This window comes from Anabrus simplex, chromosome 11, assembly GCF_040414725.1.
Source record: "Anabrus simplex isolate iqAnaSimp1 chromosome 11, ASM4041472v1, whole genome shotgun sequence".
NCBI lineage: Eukaryota > Metazoa > Arthropoda > Insecta > Orthoptera > Tettigoniidae > Anabrus > Anabrus simplex.
This window is the reverse complement of record NC_090275.1, coordinates 58,117,887-58,133,038: the sequence shown is the minus strand read 5'-3', so window position 1 is coordinate 58,133,038 and position 15,152 is coordinate 58,117,887. Positions and strand designations below refer to the sequence as shown.

The following is a 15,152-nucleotide window of genomic DNA, read 5'->3' as shown; positions in this document are numbered from 1 at the left end:
CAAAATACTCGTTTTTCCTGTACGTATAAAGTCAGTTCTCCAAATATTCACTGCTGAAGTAGAGTACTTGCAGTGTTCTCTCTAGACCTTTTTAATGGGTGCACCACACCGCCCTGCCGTTTTTACAGACAGCCCGGCTAACATAACCTAGACATATGCTAGTTATATAATATTAATACAAATTTGTCTTGTTGGTTGCTCCAAATTAAAATGGAAATACTGTAAAACTGTTTTGTTAATAATTATCATTCTTTCCTTCTTTCTCTACCGCTTTTTCCCACACCTGTGGGGTCGCGGGTGCGAACTGTGTCGCACATGTGGATTGGCCCTGTTTTACGGCCGGATGCCCTTCCTAACGCCAACCCTGTATGGAGGGATGTAATCGCTATTGCATGTTTCTGTGGTGGTTGGTAGTGTAGTATGTTGTCTGAATATGATGAGAAGAGTGTTGGGACGGACACATACACCCAGTCCCTGAGCCAGAAGAATTAATCACAAGCGATTAAAATCCCCGACCCGGCCGGGAATCGAACCCGGGACCCTCAGAACTGAAGGCCAGTACGCTGACCATTCAGCCAACGAGTCGGACTGTTAATAATTATCATTATTGTCAGCAAATTGCATCAATTACAACGGAGTTTAAATGTTTAGCTTGACTGTTGTGTAATGTCATGCGCGAGCGCTGCATGGATTAGCGTGGAATTGCATACGAGCACTCAGTTCCGCATGACTTTACAAACCCGTATAGCACTCCACAGCAACCGAGTGATAAGCCTCAGAGTTACATGATTATGAATGAGCAGTAGAACACTAGTTCAAAATATTCTTATGTCTTGTTCATGATAATAACACTAAAATAGTTCAATTTTGCAGTTAATGTTTATCTGTGTGATATTATTGTTAATGCCCTGACTGGGATAAATTATTTTAGCATATTCATTTTTTAAGTAGAAATCCCCGCCCGGCTTCTTATTCCTGCCATCTGGCTGATGAAGATTTCTGGGGAGATCACTGACTTGTATATGCTTTTACTTTTGGCATGATTTCAAGTGGTTACTAGTCTTCATACAATGAAGAGATGAAAGTAGAAATAAATCCAAAATAGCAGTGGCTCTGAAGAGCTCGCAATGCACTGAACAGGCTTGCCAACTTTGGTGCATTATCTCCAGATACTAACTTGTGAAAATTTAGATTTATAACGTGCAATACAGATACTAACACAAAAGATGAACAGCAAAGATGAAAGGTCGGTTAGAGCTACTAACTGTTAGTCTGGACAAGACCATTGGTCTGGATTTGTTAGGTCCTGCTAGTGACAAGACCATAGGAACAAAGAAATTGGTAGAGTGTCGGCCTCTGGATCCCAAGATAGCGGGTTCAAACACAGCAGAGGTAGTCAGATTTTTGAAGAGCGGAAAAAGTCCATGCGACACTCCATGTCGTACGATGTCGGCATGTAAAAGATCTCTGGTGACACATTTGGTGTTTACCCGACAAAATTAATTAAATCTCAGCCATAGACGCCCAAGAGAGTTTGGGTTTATTCGGCCTGCCATCTAGTGGGCCTAGAATAAAACGGAACGTCGAAATCGATGAGGAGACAGCCAGATGACGTCAAATTAAAACGTTTGCACACGGTAGCTGAGGCCATATTATTATTATTATTATTATTATTATTATTATTATTATTATTATTATTATTATTATTATTTCTCTTTTAATTCTTCTGTATAAGTAGGAATACTTTTTTCGGGGTGGCATCAAGGAAGGATCTCTCCTCTTTACTACTTCAGGTATCCTAAAACATTTTTCTGTGATTCAGACATGCAAACCGAATACCAGAACGCCACTGAAAAAATCTTATTGTCAAGCTCTAGTTAATATTGTCGACTTTCAACAACAATGTATTGTGAATGTTTCTGGCGGTGAATGGAATTTTTTACATATTGATTTCTTTGCATTGTTGTACCGATTTGAATATCAATACATATGTTGTTTTGTACAAAATAATAATAAAAACCGCATTATGCATTAATGTGCACGCAAGTCAAGAATATGCATGTATTCCATATATACAGGGTGGTCAGAAACAACATGAACCGGGTATATGAGCATTAAAGGGTTGGTCATACCAATAAACAATAAACATTTTAAAATATCTTGCACCGTTTTCATTTGATCAGCTGCTGAATTAACCAGACAGATTGCTTCATGGGCAAATTCAAATGGGCTATGAGAGGCAGTGTTGCTAAATCTGCACATGGCTTAAGGCCGGCTTGAGAGCACCAATCAAAGAAAAAACTTCACAAGAGTAGGGATTTTAACAGTTAATTGTGTCTAGGTTCTGCCTAGTCAATACAATTCAGAATGCATTATTATTTAAACTATCATTTACTTATATACACACATTTATACAAACACAAGTACATGTTTCGAGAAAACAAATTTCCTTCTTCAAAGCAAAGTAAAGCAAAGTCACCTCCGTACAGGCCATGAAAGCCTTTGGAGGAGTGGAAGGTAAAGGCTTCCACCATTGTTAACCTCGGCACGTCATGGGGTAGAGTGGTTAGCTCTAAGCCCGGCCGCCTTTGCCCCCAGGAATTAACCTGGTACTCATTTTTGGTGTAGGCTGTCTCTTCTTCAGCTTGTTAGTAAAATCACATGTATCAAAGACCTTATTTATAATGAACTATGTGCCAACAGATTGCAGACAAAATGACAATACAACAATATTAGAAAATACAAACATGAAAATCCTCATAGTGCCCACATACCCACTAGACCTCTGCATCTTATATAAGTTACTTTCTATTTCAACGTTGGTTTCTCAGCCCATCATGTTTGCCTTTAGTACCATTACAGTTTAGTTCTTTTTTCGTTTTTTTTTTTTCTTTTTTTTTCAGGTGGTCGACCCTTGTGGATCTTGGGCATTATAAATTTTCCAGCTAACTCATTCCTGGCTGCCAGTGTTTCGCCTCCATTTGCTAAGTTGGGCCCATCAGTTGGTACTTAGCTTTGGTGGGTGTTAGTTGGAAAATAATGTCCAATAACGGACCATTTATATTGGTGTTATAAATTTACTCATTCGGGACAAATATTTCAGATTCCCTATGGGAATCAACATCTATATCAACTTGTGGATTTTTTGCCCCTACTGGCACCATAGTGTATGAACCTGCGTGTTACTGGAATGGCGGAAGTGTGGGGTGTTGTCTGTGGGGAAAGGAACCTGCGTGTTACTGGAATGGCGGAAGTGTGGGGTGTTGTCTGTGGGGAAAGGAACATTAAGGATGACATAAACACCCAGTCCCCAGGCCAGGGATATTAACCATTACAATCAAAAAACCCTGACCCGGCCGGGAATCAAACCCGGGGCCACCGGGTAACGGGCGGACACGTTGCCTCCTACACCTCGGGGCCGGACTTCTTTTTTCTTACTGACAAATGAAAAAGTTCATTTTAACCTGACAGGCTTAATCATTGTAATGTCAAGTAGACAATGTCAACACCAAACTATGGGACTATGAATGACAATAATAATGCCACATTTAAATACAATGGATCAACAGCCAACCAGCTGTGTTTTAATACATCATATACAGACATTTCATAGATTTGGGACATAACATGAAAGATTCTCATGTTTGAATTTTTAACATTGTTGTATTATAATTTTGTCTGCAAAATGTTGGCACATAGTTCATTTTAAATATGGTCATTGAATGCAGACATTTCATAAAATTGGGATGTAATATGAAAGGATTTTCATGTTTGAATTTTCTAATATTGATGTATTGTCATTTTTTCCGCAATCTGTCGGCACATAGTTCATTATAAATAAAGTCTTTGATACATGTGAGTTTACTAACAAGCTGAAGAAGAGAATTTTTCTCGAAACATGTACTTGTGTTTGTATATAAGTGTGTATATAAGTAAATGATAGTTTAAATAATAATAATAATAATAATAATAATAATAATAATAATACATTCTGAATTTTATTGACTAGGCAGGACCTAGACACAATTAACTGTTATAATGAAGTCAGTACAGACCGTTAATGGCCATCATGGTCAAGATAATACATATATGGAGTAGGGATTTAAAAACATGGACCTCTGAGCTGAAAGGACCGCGCCATAGCAAGCACACTACGGTGACACTGGTTGAAACCCACGGTGAGTTTGTGTTTAGTGTTGATTTTTCACCATAGCTCTTAAGCCGATCTTAAGCCACATGCAAATTTGGCAAGACTGGCTCATAAAGCCCATTTGAATTTGCCTGCGAAGTGATCTGATTCACTAACCTCAACAGTTGCGACAATGTTGCGAGATATCGAATGACCTTTTTGAAATCATTTATCAGTATGACCGAATCTCTAACCCTCTTGTACCTAGTTCACATTGTTTCCCACCACCCTGTATGCATTTATATGCAGTATAAAACTCAGCCATTCGATTTCGAAAGGTATGAATCGCATTTACTTCTTATGGGCATATTGTATCTTAAAACAAACAAAACCTCCAAATATTCCAAAATCTGCCCTCTAGTCATTAAGTAGCTCTACCTTGATCCTTTGGAAACAATCAGTGACAAGTACAGTATGTGCAGCTAGTCATGGAATATAAAAGATCGTAAATTACACTGTGCACAACTTTTGTTACGCGTAATGTGTATGTCCATCCAGATGTGGCCTCCTTAATATTGCTGCGCCACTGTATGCTAAGCAAATAATATACTGCCTAGTGCACAACTCAGCTATCTCTGAACTTAAATACAGAGTTTCGAGAATTACCTTGAATCATTTTCCCCGCGATATCAATACCAACAAACGGACAGAAAACAACAAGTGAACTGAACCTATTTTCAACTTTTGTATACCGTACCTAACCTGAGATAAAACCGAAGTATGAAGCAGATATTTTAAATGTACAGACAAAATTATAATTATATTTATAGATGTTTCTATGTTTGTCATTTTATTTCTTGTCTGTACAGGGCAGAAGATCCTGTCCAGGAGGAAGACTGTGAACTCAGCTGTGATACGTGTGGTAACAAATTTGAAGATCTAGACAAGCTGGTGGAACACCTTTTGGTTCACAGAAAGGATAAACAACATATTTGTCGGAACTGTGGTAGGAAATTTACCAAGAGACATCATCTCACTATTCATTTGAAGGTACACGTTAAAAAACGATCGTATGTGTGCAGATTGTGTTCAAAGTCATTCTTCTGGCAAGATAGACTGGCCCTTCATCTGCGATCTCACCACGAGGAGCGTCCGTTCACCTGCAACGAGTGCCGAAGATCGTTTTCGCGGAACAGCAGTCTCAAAAAACATATAGATTCACATTCTTCAAAGCGGCTACACAAATGTAAGGAATGTGAAAAGTCCTTTACACACCGTGAAAATCTTGTTTCTCATTTTAAAACCCACACCGTTGTCAAGAAAGTTCATGCCTGTGATTTGTGTGAAAAGCGATTCACACGACCGAGTCACCTAGCAACCCACCGCAGGGTACACACGGGTGAAAAAAGTCTTCCTTGTAAGTACTGTGGGAAAACATTTGCACGGGAGGATTATCTCATAACTCATCTCCGACAACATACAGGCGAGCGACCGTATGTTTGTCTGGATTGTGGAAGTAGTTTCACTCATAGCACAACTCTAAAAAAACATAAAGCTTCTCACTCAGGATTGAAGCCCTTTGTTTGTAAAGAGTGTGGCAATGCATATTCTCGTCCAGATACACTGTCGGCTCATAAGAAAATTCATTCCGGTTTGCGACCATTCAGCTGCATAGAGTGTGGTAAATCTTTTCTTCGTCGAGATAGTCTCGCCATCCACCAGAAGACTCATACCCAGGATCGCCCGTTTTCCTGTCCCGAATGTGAGAAACGCTTCATGCAAATTGCTCATCTTAAGAAACATCTAAAGTCTCACTCTGATGTCCGACCCTATGCCTGCGACTGGTGTGGGGCTGCCTTCGTTCGCCGGAACCATCTTGTCAGGCATACCAAGAGACACATGGACAGTGGTGACTAGTCAAACTTGTAGATGTATGTAAATCTAGACTGCTATGTATATTTTATTTAATAGCAAATTTTATCTAAAATGAATCCCCTGTTAAACAATGGGTCAAAATATTTGAGAATAATATTTACTGAAAACATTTTAGAAAGTATATTGCATTTTGAAATTATTCCAGGTGAACCAATACGATTCTAACGTCTATCCCACCGAGCTGTGGAACAGAGGTGCAAGGGGCTTGTATTAAGAATATCTAGCATGTACTTCTTCTCCATTTTATGCCATCTGAATATATTGCATCAGTCACTGTAGTTCTGCAGATAATACCAGTTGGATGTAGCGATGTTTCTAATTTTTGTCTGTTTGTCCGTAGAGTTAGCAGCAAACAGGGCATAACCAAGATGTCGATAAGAATGTAGTGAGCATAGCAATGATGCATATTCATTCCCATAAGATGATAACCAACATAATAGCAGGCTGTGGTTTGAGCGGTGAAAGTACATTTGTCTAATTAGAGGTTTCCTACACCCTATAGTGATCTTAAGTAACGTACTGGTGTTTTACCGGTCAAATGTGGCAAGGACTGGCATGTATTCGAGAACTGAAGCTCCATGGACAAGTAAAAAATATTTATGCAATGTGAGACTTGAACAGTGGACCTTACTACGGTCCGCCTAGCATTCCGGTACCTACCCCATTGAGTTAAGGAAGCGATATGCAAGGGACGTGTATAGGATATCTAGAATGTAATTTTCCTCCATTTTGTTGTTTCATAATTTTATCATGTGACTGTATTATGGTTTTAAGCAGTACTAGCACATTTTAATCTATCTATCACTTGTTATGAGACCTAAAACTCAAAAACTAACCCAACCCCAGGGTACAGCAGCCCCGAAGGGCCATGGCATACCAAGCGACCGCTGTTAAACCTGAAGGCTTGCAAATTACAAGATGGCATGTGGTCAGCACGACGAATCCTTTCAGCCATTATTCTTGGCTTTCTAGACCAAGGCCGCTATCTCACCATCAGATACAGTAGCTCCTCAATTGTAATCATGTTGGTTGTGTGGACTTCGAACCAGCCCTCAGGTGTATGTCCAACACTTGTCCCATTTCTCTACGGGGTCAGGTATGAAGCGAGATGAATTTTTATAGCAAATTTTTATGGCTGGATGCCCTTCCTGACGTCAACCTCCTCAGAGGAGTTAATGAGATGAAATGAATGACATGATATATGTTAATAAGAAGAGAGAGGGTGAAATCCGGTGCTGGCACATAACGTACTCCTGTCGATTAGCACCAGGGGTCTGCTCAAGGCTTAACGTCTCCATCTGATGGATGAATCACCAGAAACAGCATCATAACCAGCCCTCAGATCCTGGTAAAATTCTCTGACCTGGCTGTGAATCAAACCCGGAGCCTCCGGGTAAGAGACAGCCACACTACGCCATGGGACCAACCGACCTAAAACTCCACAGATTGAAAGAATTTCATATTTTTGAAACTGTTTTGTTCTCATGATGCAAGAGGTTAATAAGAGTCCAATGTGTTTTGAAGGATATGCTTACAGGAGTTGTTACCGTATGAGAAGCAAGCAGAAGAATACTGACCATCACAACTAATGAATATTGCTGGATCACATATCTTCAAATATTATAAAGGGAAGCTGGTTTACTGGGTATACAGAAAGCTAGGAACAAGTGTAAGAACATTTACAAGGATAAATACAATTTTGGAGCCTATGACCTAGATGTTAAGCCTTGGAAAGCAGCAGTCAACATCCTTGAATACAGTGTCAGGTAGCTAGAGAGAGATAAAATGCAGAGTTTGTTCTTGACCTTTTATGTTTTGTCTTTCTCTGTCCTTTTTATTGCTTCCTCTTGCCATACCGATTTGTCATTGTTTATCCTCTTTGCCTCTTATACAAGGTGTCTGAAAATAAGTGTCGGAAAATTTATGAGCATAATAAAGTAATAGAAACGATCAGTCATTCATTTTTTCCTAAACCCTTCTGTTAATCGCCAGGGGCAACTGGTTCATATCTCTAATGTCCTGCAACGTAACTCACCAAATTCGCAACAGAATGTTAGCGGTGAAGAATATTAATATTAGCATTCAAAATTTCCAATGAAAATGCATGGTGTTCGCAGAAATGATCAGAATCTCTTCTAGCGAACGGAGTACAGACATGAGGGCATGACTAAGGAACGCAAGGTATCAGCTGTTTACATGTGCTGTACAGCTAGCAAGCAATACAGTAGTGTGTATTGCGTGACTCAACACATGTAGGGGAAGGGGGTGGTCAAGCGGGACAACGGGAAAGATAAATTTAAAGCATCATTTCCTTAAGTTTTTGCGTTTGAGTCCTGCGTCATGTGAAACACACTAAAAAAATTACAATAAAATTACATAAACAATTAGCAGAATTCAGTTATCACTAAACATACCTCGTCAGTGGCAATAACGTAAATGTATGATATTTGACATTAATAGTGGTGTACATTCTGATTAACACTTATCAAAACACAATAATAATGTACAGATCTACCTTGGGCTTAGTTTTATTAGCCTATATCCTAGGAAACTCTGTTCTAAACAGATTTTAATACTTGTCAGTAGCACAGGATTTGCTTGCAGTGTTTACTTTTATTAAATACATCATGTTTCAATAATTAATTTGTAGTGTGGAGCACTTAGACATGCACGAAATGTACTGTGTTTACTGACATCCTTTATAAAACCAATGCACTGTACTCACCTGAAACCGGCAGGACTTTTACTACTATTATTCTAGTTTTGTACACCAGACGGTTCAGGGTACCTTATCGCATAATAATAATAATAATAATAATAATAATAATAATAATAATAATAATAATAATAATAATAAAGAAGAAGAAGTTACTCAGGATTGAACTTACATTTCTTTGTCAGCTTTTTGGTGAGCTTTCACTAGGAGAAAATAAAAAACGCCACAGATTGATTTTTGTTTCAGAACACAATGTCCTCTTACAATTTCCGTAACTTATTTTCAGACACCCTATACGTTCATGAGCAAAGCAAGCAAACAACTTTATGCTTTTATGTGACATGATATCGTGATTGTAGCCATGGAATCACCAGTTTTATGTGGAACCCAGATCACATGGGCCTAACTTTACATTTCAAAAATCCCACATGAATTGGCCAGGCTTCGAACCACAATGTTCTAGTGAGAAGCCAGTGGCAATGCCGTTCGGCTGTCATGGTCCTGTTTGTAGTAGTGCCATAATTTCTGTCCCTAGGTTACAGAGGCAGCTATGATATGTTAGGTTGGCACCCCTGTAGTTGTTGTATTTTCAACAAAGCAACATTATTGTCCATGCTCCTGGAATGGAAAGGGTTGAAAGATCCGTTGCCACGTAGTCAACGTGGAATGAGGTGTGAAAGAGAACTGTATTACTTTGATTCCAAGATTCCAGGGAGATTTCTGACTTGTTACCACTGCTGTAAATAACAGCCAAATTTGTGTGTCAAAGCTGTAAATGATACAATGAGACTTCCTCTGTTGATGATAGGGCTGGAAGTGGTTTGCCACACGAAGCAAGGACACTAGCAACCATCAAAGTTATATTTGAGAGTATTACAGGAAATCTGCTCCACATGTAAAAAATTATTGCTTCGGAAATGAAAATCTTGCCACTTTAGCCTTGGAGTGTACTGAAGAAGCACGGGATAGTGGCTAACAGTAGCTTCAACCCCCTCGCTCATGTATCATACTGTTTTAGTTAGTAAGAAAAGTTTGCATTCTGTCGTATATCTTACTAGGTCCTACCTGTACTTTAGAAGCGTATACCTCTGCTATCTCATGTTGTTTTCTTGGGATAACTACTAGCACTCATAGCACAGTGTATTTATAAAAATCTTTTTACATTGCTCATGTTTGGAGAGCTTTGAAAAATAGTTTTATAGTAATTTTATTCCTTTTGAAAAAAAAAATGTGTATCATGTATCACACTCATTGTAAACAGAAATGGTAGAACAGAGAGAGGTGGATTGTGCAATGGATCAAGAAATACCATACGTATTGGATGAAGATATGATTTTTTTTTTTTTTTTACAATTTGTTTTACATCGCACCAATACAGATAGGTCTTATGATGACGATGGGATAGGAAAGAGCTAAGAGTTGGTAGGAAACAGCCATGGTCTTAATTAAGGCACAGCCCCAGCATTTGCCTGGTGCAAAAATGGGAAACCACGGGAAACCATTTTCAGGGCTGCCGACAATGGGATTCGAACCCACCATCTCCCGGATGCAAGCTCACACCTGCGCGGCCCTAACCGCACGGCGAACTCGCCCAGTAAGATGATGTTTTAAGAGGTGATACTGATGAAAATGATAACTATAAAGGTCAAACGATTTTAACATGAGGAACGTGAAGTGCTGGAAGATGATTGATCTCTGCTGGCAGAGATAGCTCAACAAATTAGGTACCGGGCGAGTTGGCCGTGCGGTTAGGGGCACGCGGCTGTGAGCTTGCATCCTGGAGATAGTGGGTTTGAATCCCACTGTCGACAGCCCTGAAGGTGGTTTTCCATAGTTTCCCATTTTTCACACCAGGCAAATGCTGGAGCTGTACCTTAAAGCCACGGCCACTGCCTTCTAACTCCTAGGCCTTTTCTATCCCATCATCGCCATAAGACCTATCTGTGTTGGTGCGAAGTAAAGCCACTAGCAAAAAAAAAGCCCCAAATTGGGTCTATTTTGGTACAGTAGTCAAATAATTAGGATGATTCCAAACCTGAACTGTTCACTGAAGATCAAGGACGTTTCCACAATTTACCAGTAGGATTAAGTTGACATTTTTGCAGACAAATCAAAGTAGTAGTTTTTCATTTACAACTATTCACACACTGGCTGGACAAATCTGCAAGTATACAGAGAAAGAGGAAATCTGGAAAAATTACATTGCTGTAGCCTTGAAGATACAAAGAAGAAGATTAACTCAGATAAGAGTTGAGTCTGTTGGAGAAACACACAGACAGCAATGACTGCCAAATTCTCTTTATGGGTAAGATAATTTTCGCTGTGGAATAAAAACCGAACAACCAGACTGATTGTCTGCTCGCTGCTCTCAAGAAGCCCCTACCAACTTCCCGAAAATAGAAAAAGCTTACCTCCCAGCATCAGTGATGGTTTGGTGGGGAGTGTCATGTGAGGGTGACACTTCTCTGCATTTCCGTGATAGAGCGGTAGAAGCACATACCACCAAGTACCAAAGCAACATTCTGGAAAGGATTGTGAAGCCCTTAAACCCAACCTTATTTCATGGGATAGCATCGGATTTTCCAGCGGGATTCAATGTCCGTCCACACAGTCCTGTCAGCATAGTGTGCCCAAGTTCATCGTCACTTGTCGAAGCTCGGACATTAAAGTTTTAGAGGAGAAAGCCTACTTCAATTACCATCAAAGTTTTGAATCATTAAAAGCATATTTGCTGAAGGCAGCAGCCTCAGTGGCACATACAGCATTATAGAGGTGATAGTGGTGATTGTTTAAAGAGGAAGTATAACCAGGGAACCATCCTCTATTAACACTAATCAGAAGGAAAAAATGGAAGGGTTTCGACACTAAAAAGAATTGAGTATATCAGCAAAACAAAGGGAAGGTCCTCAAAGGGCAGGAGAATAAGACACCCTAGGCCACACTAACCTAATTCCTTCAGGGTCAGAAGAAAACAAGAGTTGACCAAGGGAGGTCGATAGGAAATTGAAAGTGAGAAGCCTGTCATAAAAAAGTGGAGGCCGTGTCAGTCTCAGCTAGGGAGCCTGTGATTGCCAACTCACGTTTCCAGATTTAGAGCCCCTGGGGCTCCCATTTTAGTTGTTTTTACAATAGGCAGAGGATAGTATGGCAGCATTCTACCACCCTCACCCACAGGGGGTGACGATGTAGAAATGTCTGGACTGCTTCAAAAAGTGTGACACAGGAAATGTTGAGTATTTATTTTGTTTTGCATATGTCCACATCACTAAAAATTAATACAGTCGAAATTGGTTTTGACGACCCTGAAAGGACCGCCCAAAACAACAGCCATTATAACCGATAGTCGCACAAACCGGTTTTAATTTTTTGTTGCTAAAAATGTAATATCTGTATGTTTTAGGCCGCACATTTACGTAGTTAATTAACATAATGTTAGCTGGGCTGAGTGGCTCAGACGGTTGAGGCGCTGGCCTTTTGACCCCAACGTGGCAGGTTCGATCCTGGCTCAGTCCGGTGGTATTTGAAGGTGCTCAAATACATCAGCCCCATGTTGGTAGATTTACTGGCATGTAGAAGAACTCCTGCGGGACTAAATTCTGGCACTTCGGCGTCTCCGAAAACCGTAACATAGCAGCTAGTGGGATGTAAAATCAAAAACATTAATTAATTATTAACATAATGCTAAGTTGAAACTACAAATAATGTAACTGAAATAAGTTCTGAATTTACAGTACACTATTTGTGGAGTGGGACTTTTTCTGCTATTTGCTTTACATCTCACTGACACAGATAGGTCTTACGGCAACGATGGATAGGAAAGGCCTAAGAATGGGAAGGAAGCGGCCATAGCCTTAATTAAGGTACAGCCCCAGCATTTGCTTGGTGTGAAAATTGGAAACCATGGAAAACCATCTTCAGGGCTGCCGACAGTGGGGTTCAAACCCACTATCTCCCGATTACTGGAAACTGGCCGCACTTAAGCGACTGCAGGTATCGAGCTTGGTGGAGTGGGACTGAGAGGAATGTCATTGGCTTTCATTTGATGAACAGGTCAATTGATAGGCACATTGTTCTTTGCTGCTTAACCCATCAAAGCCCAAACACAATGTATGAAATAAATCTATGTATTTCTTTTCAGATTATGTTAGGTTCATTATGAAAAAAACAGGAAACGTTTTTCACCAAAAAGAAAAAAAAACATGGGTGTCACCTGTAGGTGACATTGGTCAGTATAGTTACAGGTTACTGGTACCCTACATTCAAGTGCGAGGACAACTGCTGCCCCTCACTGTCCAGGATGCTGAGCCGATTTAGGTCCTTCATAAAACTCAAAGGCTATTAGGTAACCAAATCGCATAGCAATTGACCACAGTATATGGTAGAACTGTAGAGGTTTTCTGTGGATATGTTGCTTGGTGCTGTGATGGCTGTAATAGGGAACCATTGCTTCATCCACTGCAAGATCACTTGAACAGATTTCCTCAAATTACTGACCAAAATTTTGATTTAGAAATTTTCAAGTATTCTCATACCTTGCAAAGTTTGTCGTTGGGGAGGGAAGGGGAATTCATATCATCTGAAGGATGCAAATACTGATGAACTTCTGGAAATTTATTTCTTCTCATGCTGTTGGAAACTAAGTTATTGAAAACATCTGATTTTAATTCTCAAAACATTCTTATATTTTACAAATACATTTAGCCATGCATTCTTAATTCATCAATACGGACAATGAAGCTGATAGATTATAGTACATTTAGCCAGTCAACAATAGTACAGCGATATAAACACTTATATAATCTGAATTTATGTCTAACACATCGTTCCTGTGCACAGCGTAAATCTTGGACATTTTCACAATGAGATTCTTCTTCTTCAATGAACAGTAACTCAAAATACTGAACTGAAGATAATTACGGTCTGTCATATTCAGAAGGTTCCTCGTGCACGTCTTCTCACCCAGTCGAAAAATAAAATTCCCCTTTGCCCACAACGTATTGTATTTTTTCGTAGAAGATGCTGGTTTATTTGTCCTAGAAAGACCAGGTGCCTGCTGCATTTCATGAGAAGGTATTGGCACACCATCATCTGCTGATATCACATCTTTAAGGTGATCAGTAGTGAGTTGGACTATAAGTTGCTACAGCCTGACTTAAAACTCCTAAATAACTGGTGTAAAAAGTGGCTGCTTGGTTTGAATACTTCAAAATGCAATACAATTACATTTTCACGTAAGTTGGAACCCTTACCATTTATGCAATTTCCAAATAGCTCGTGTGAATGAAATAAATGATCTTGGTGTGATACTTTCAAACTGTTACAGTCTTTCCTTCGAGAAACATTTAGACAAGATTTCTAGATGTCTGTCTGTTAGATCATCAGCCCAGAGGCTGGTTGGATCCTCAAATAGCACCACCAAAGGCTATGCAGTTATAGGAAAACCACAAAAACCAATGGCAGTATCTAAATGAGGCGTACTAGGCAAGAAGAGGAGTGAGGTAGTTTGCCATTGCATTCCTCACTGGGCCAGGCAGTGCTATTGTAACACGACTGACCCTATGAGCAACACCTTTCATAACACTCAGACGCACTGGTTGTGCTCTGAATGCCATTACTCAGCACGACCCACACCCCAGCAGCTTCCATATTGTCACAGCCATGGGTGAGACTGGGACTTCAGTGGAAACTACACTTTGCTCCGGCCTGTGCCAAGAGATGGATGCAAAAGTACTGCATCCATCAAGAAATGACAGCAGGCCTAGATTTCTAGATAAGGATTTAAATTACTTGGCTTTCTGAAAAGAAACTGTGCCAAATTTGTTTCTCCTAGAACTCTAATAACTTTGTTTTGCACTCTAATTAGGCAATCGTTAGAATACTGTTGTGAGGTGTGGCTACCTTCTCAGCAGTATTTAATACAAAACTTGGAAAGAGTCCAAATAAGGATCATGAAATAGATCAGCTCTTTGTCCGATTACGAGTCTTTTTGTGAGACTATGAGCATGAGGACATTGCACTCACGCCGCAGATGTGCCAATGTCCTCTTTCTTTATAAGTGTCTGACGAATAGAGTGGATTGCTCAACATTATTGGAGTTGATTCCATTACATGTTCCTCGTCACAATACTAGGCAACGGTTATTTTTCGTCTGCCTAAAGTGAGAACTGTGGCTCGGGCTAACTCATGGCTTGTGAGGGCACTAAGATATGAGGTGGATGAATCAGTGGACCCTTTTCACTCACCTCCGTCTAAAATCAGATGTGCCCTAATGACCTCATGAATGTAAGGCCCTATCTGTAAAATATGTAAATATGTAAATGTTACTAGATGTTGTTTAATAATGCCAATTATTTAAGGAGATATGCTTGGTCA

At 39.8% G+C, this 15,152-nt stretch overlaps 1 protein-coding gene and 1 long non-coding RNA gene across 4 annotated transcripts in view; one reads left to right on the top strand and one right to left on the bottom strand.

The window, feature by feature from the left end:
* The window catches only part of LOC136883513 (gastrula zinc finger protein XlCGF57.1), a 66,189-nt gene extending 57,888 nt beyond the window's left edge, over positions 1-8,301 (top strand). For all 3 annotated transcript variants that reach the window (XM_067155871.2, XM_067155874.2, XM_067155873.2), the window contains exon 5: positions 4,999-8,301. In XM_067155871.2, the coding sequence (XP_067011972.1) occupies positions 4,999-6,046 (1,048 nt within the window). In that variant the 3' untranslated portion in view covers positions 6,047-8,301. The remainder of the gene's footprint in view (positions 1-4,998) is intronic.
* LOC137502719 (uncharacterized) overlaps positions 1-15,152 on the bottom strand; it is a 38,802-nt gene that overhangs the window by 9,877 nt on the left and 13,773 nt on the right. Inside the window, exon 2 of the long non-coding RNA XR_011018843.1 lies at positions 10,816-10,941. This is a non-coding gene — a long non-coding RNA (uncharacterized lncRNA). The remainder of the gene's footprint in view (positions 1-10,815; positions 10,942-15,152) is intronic.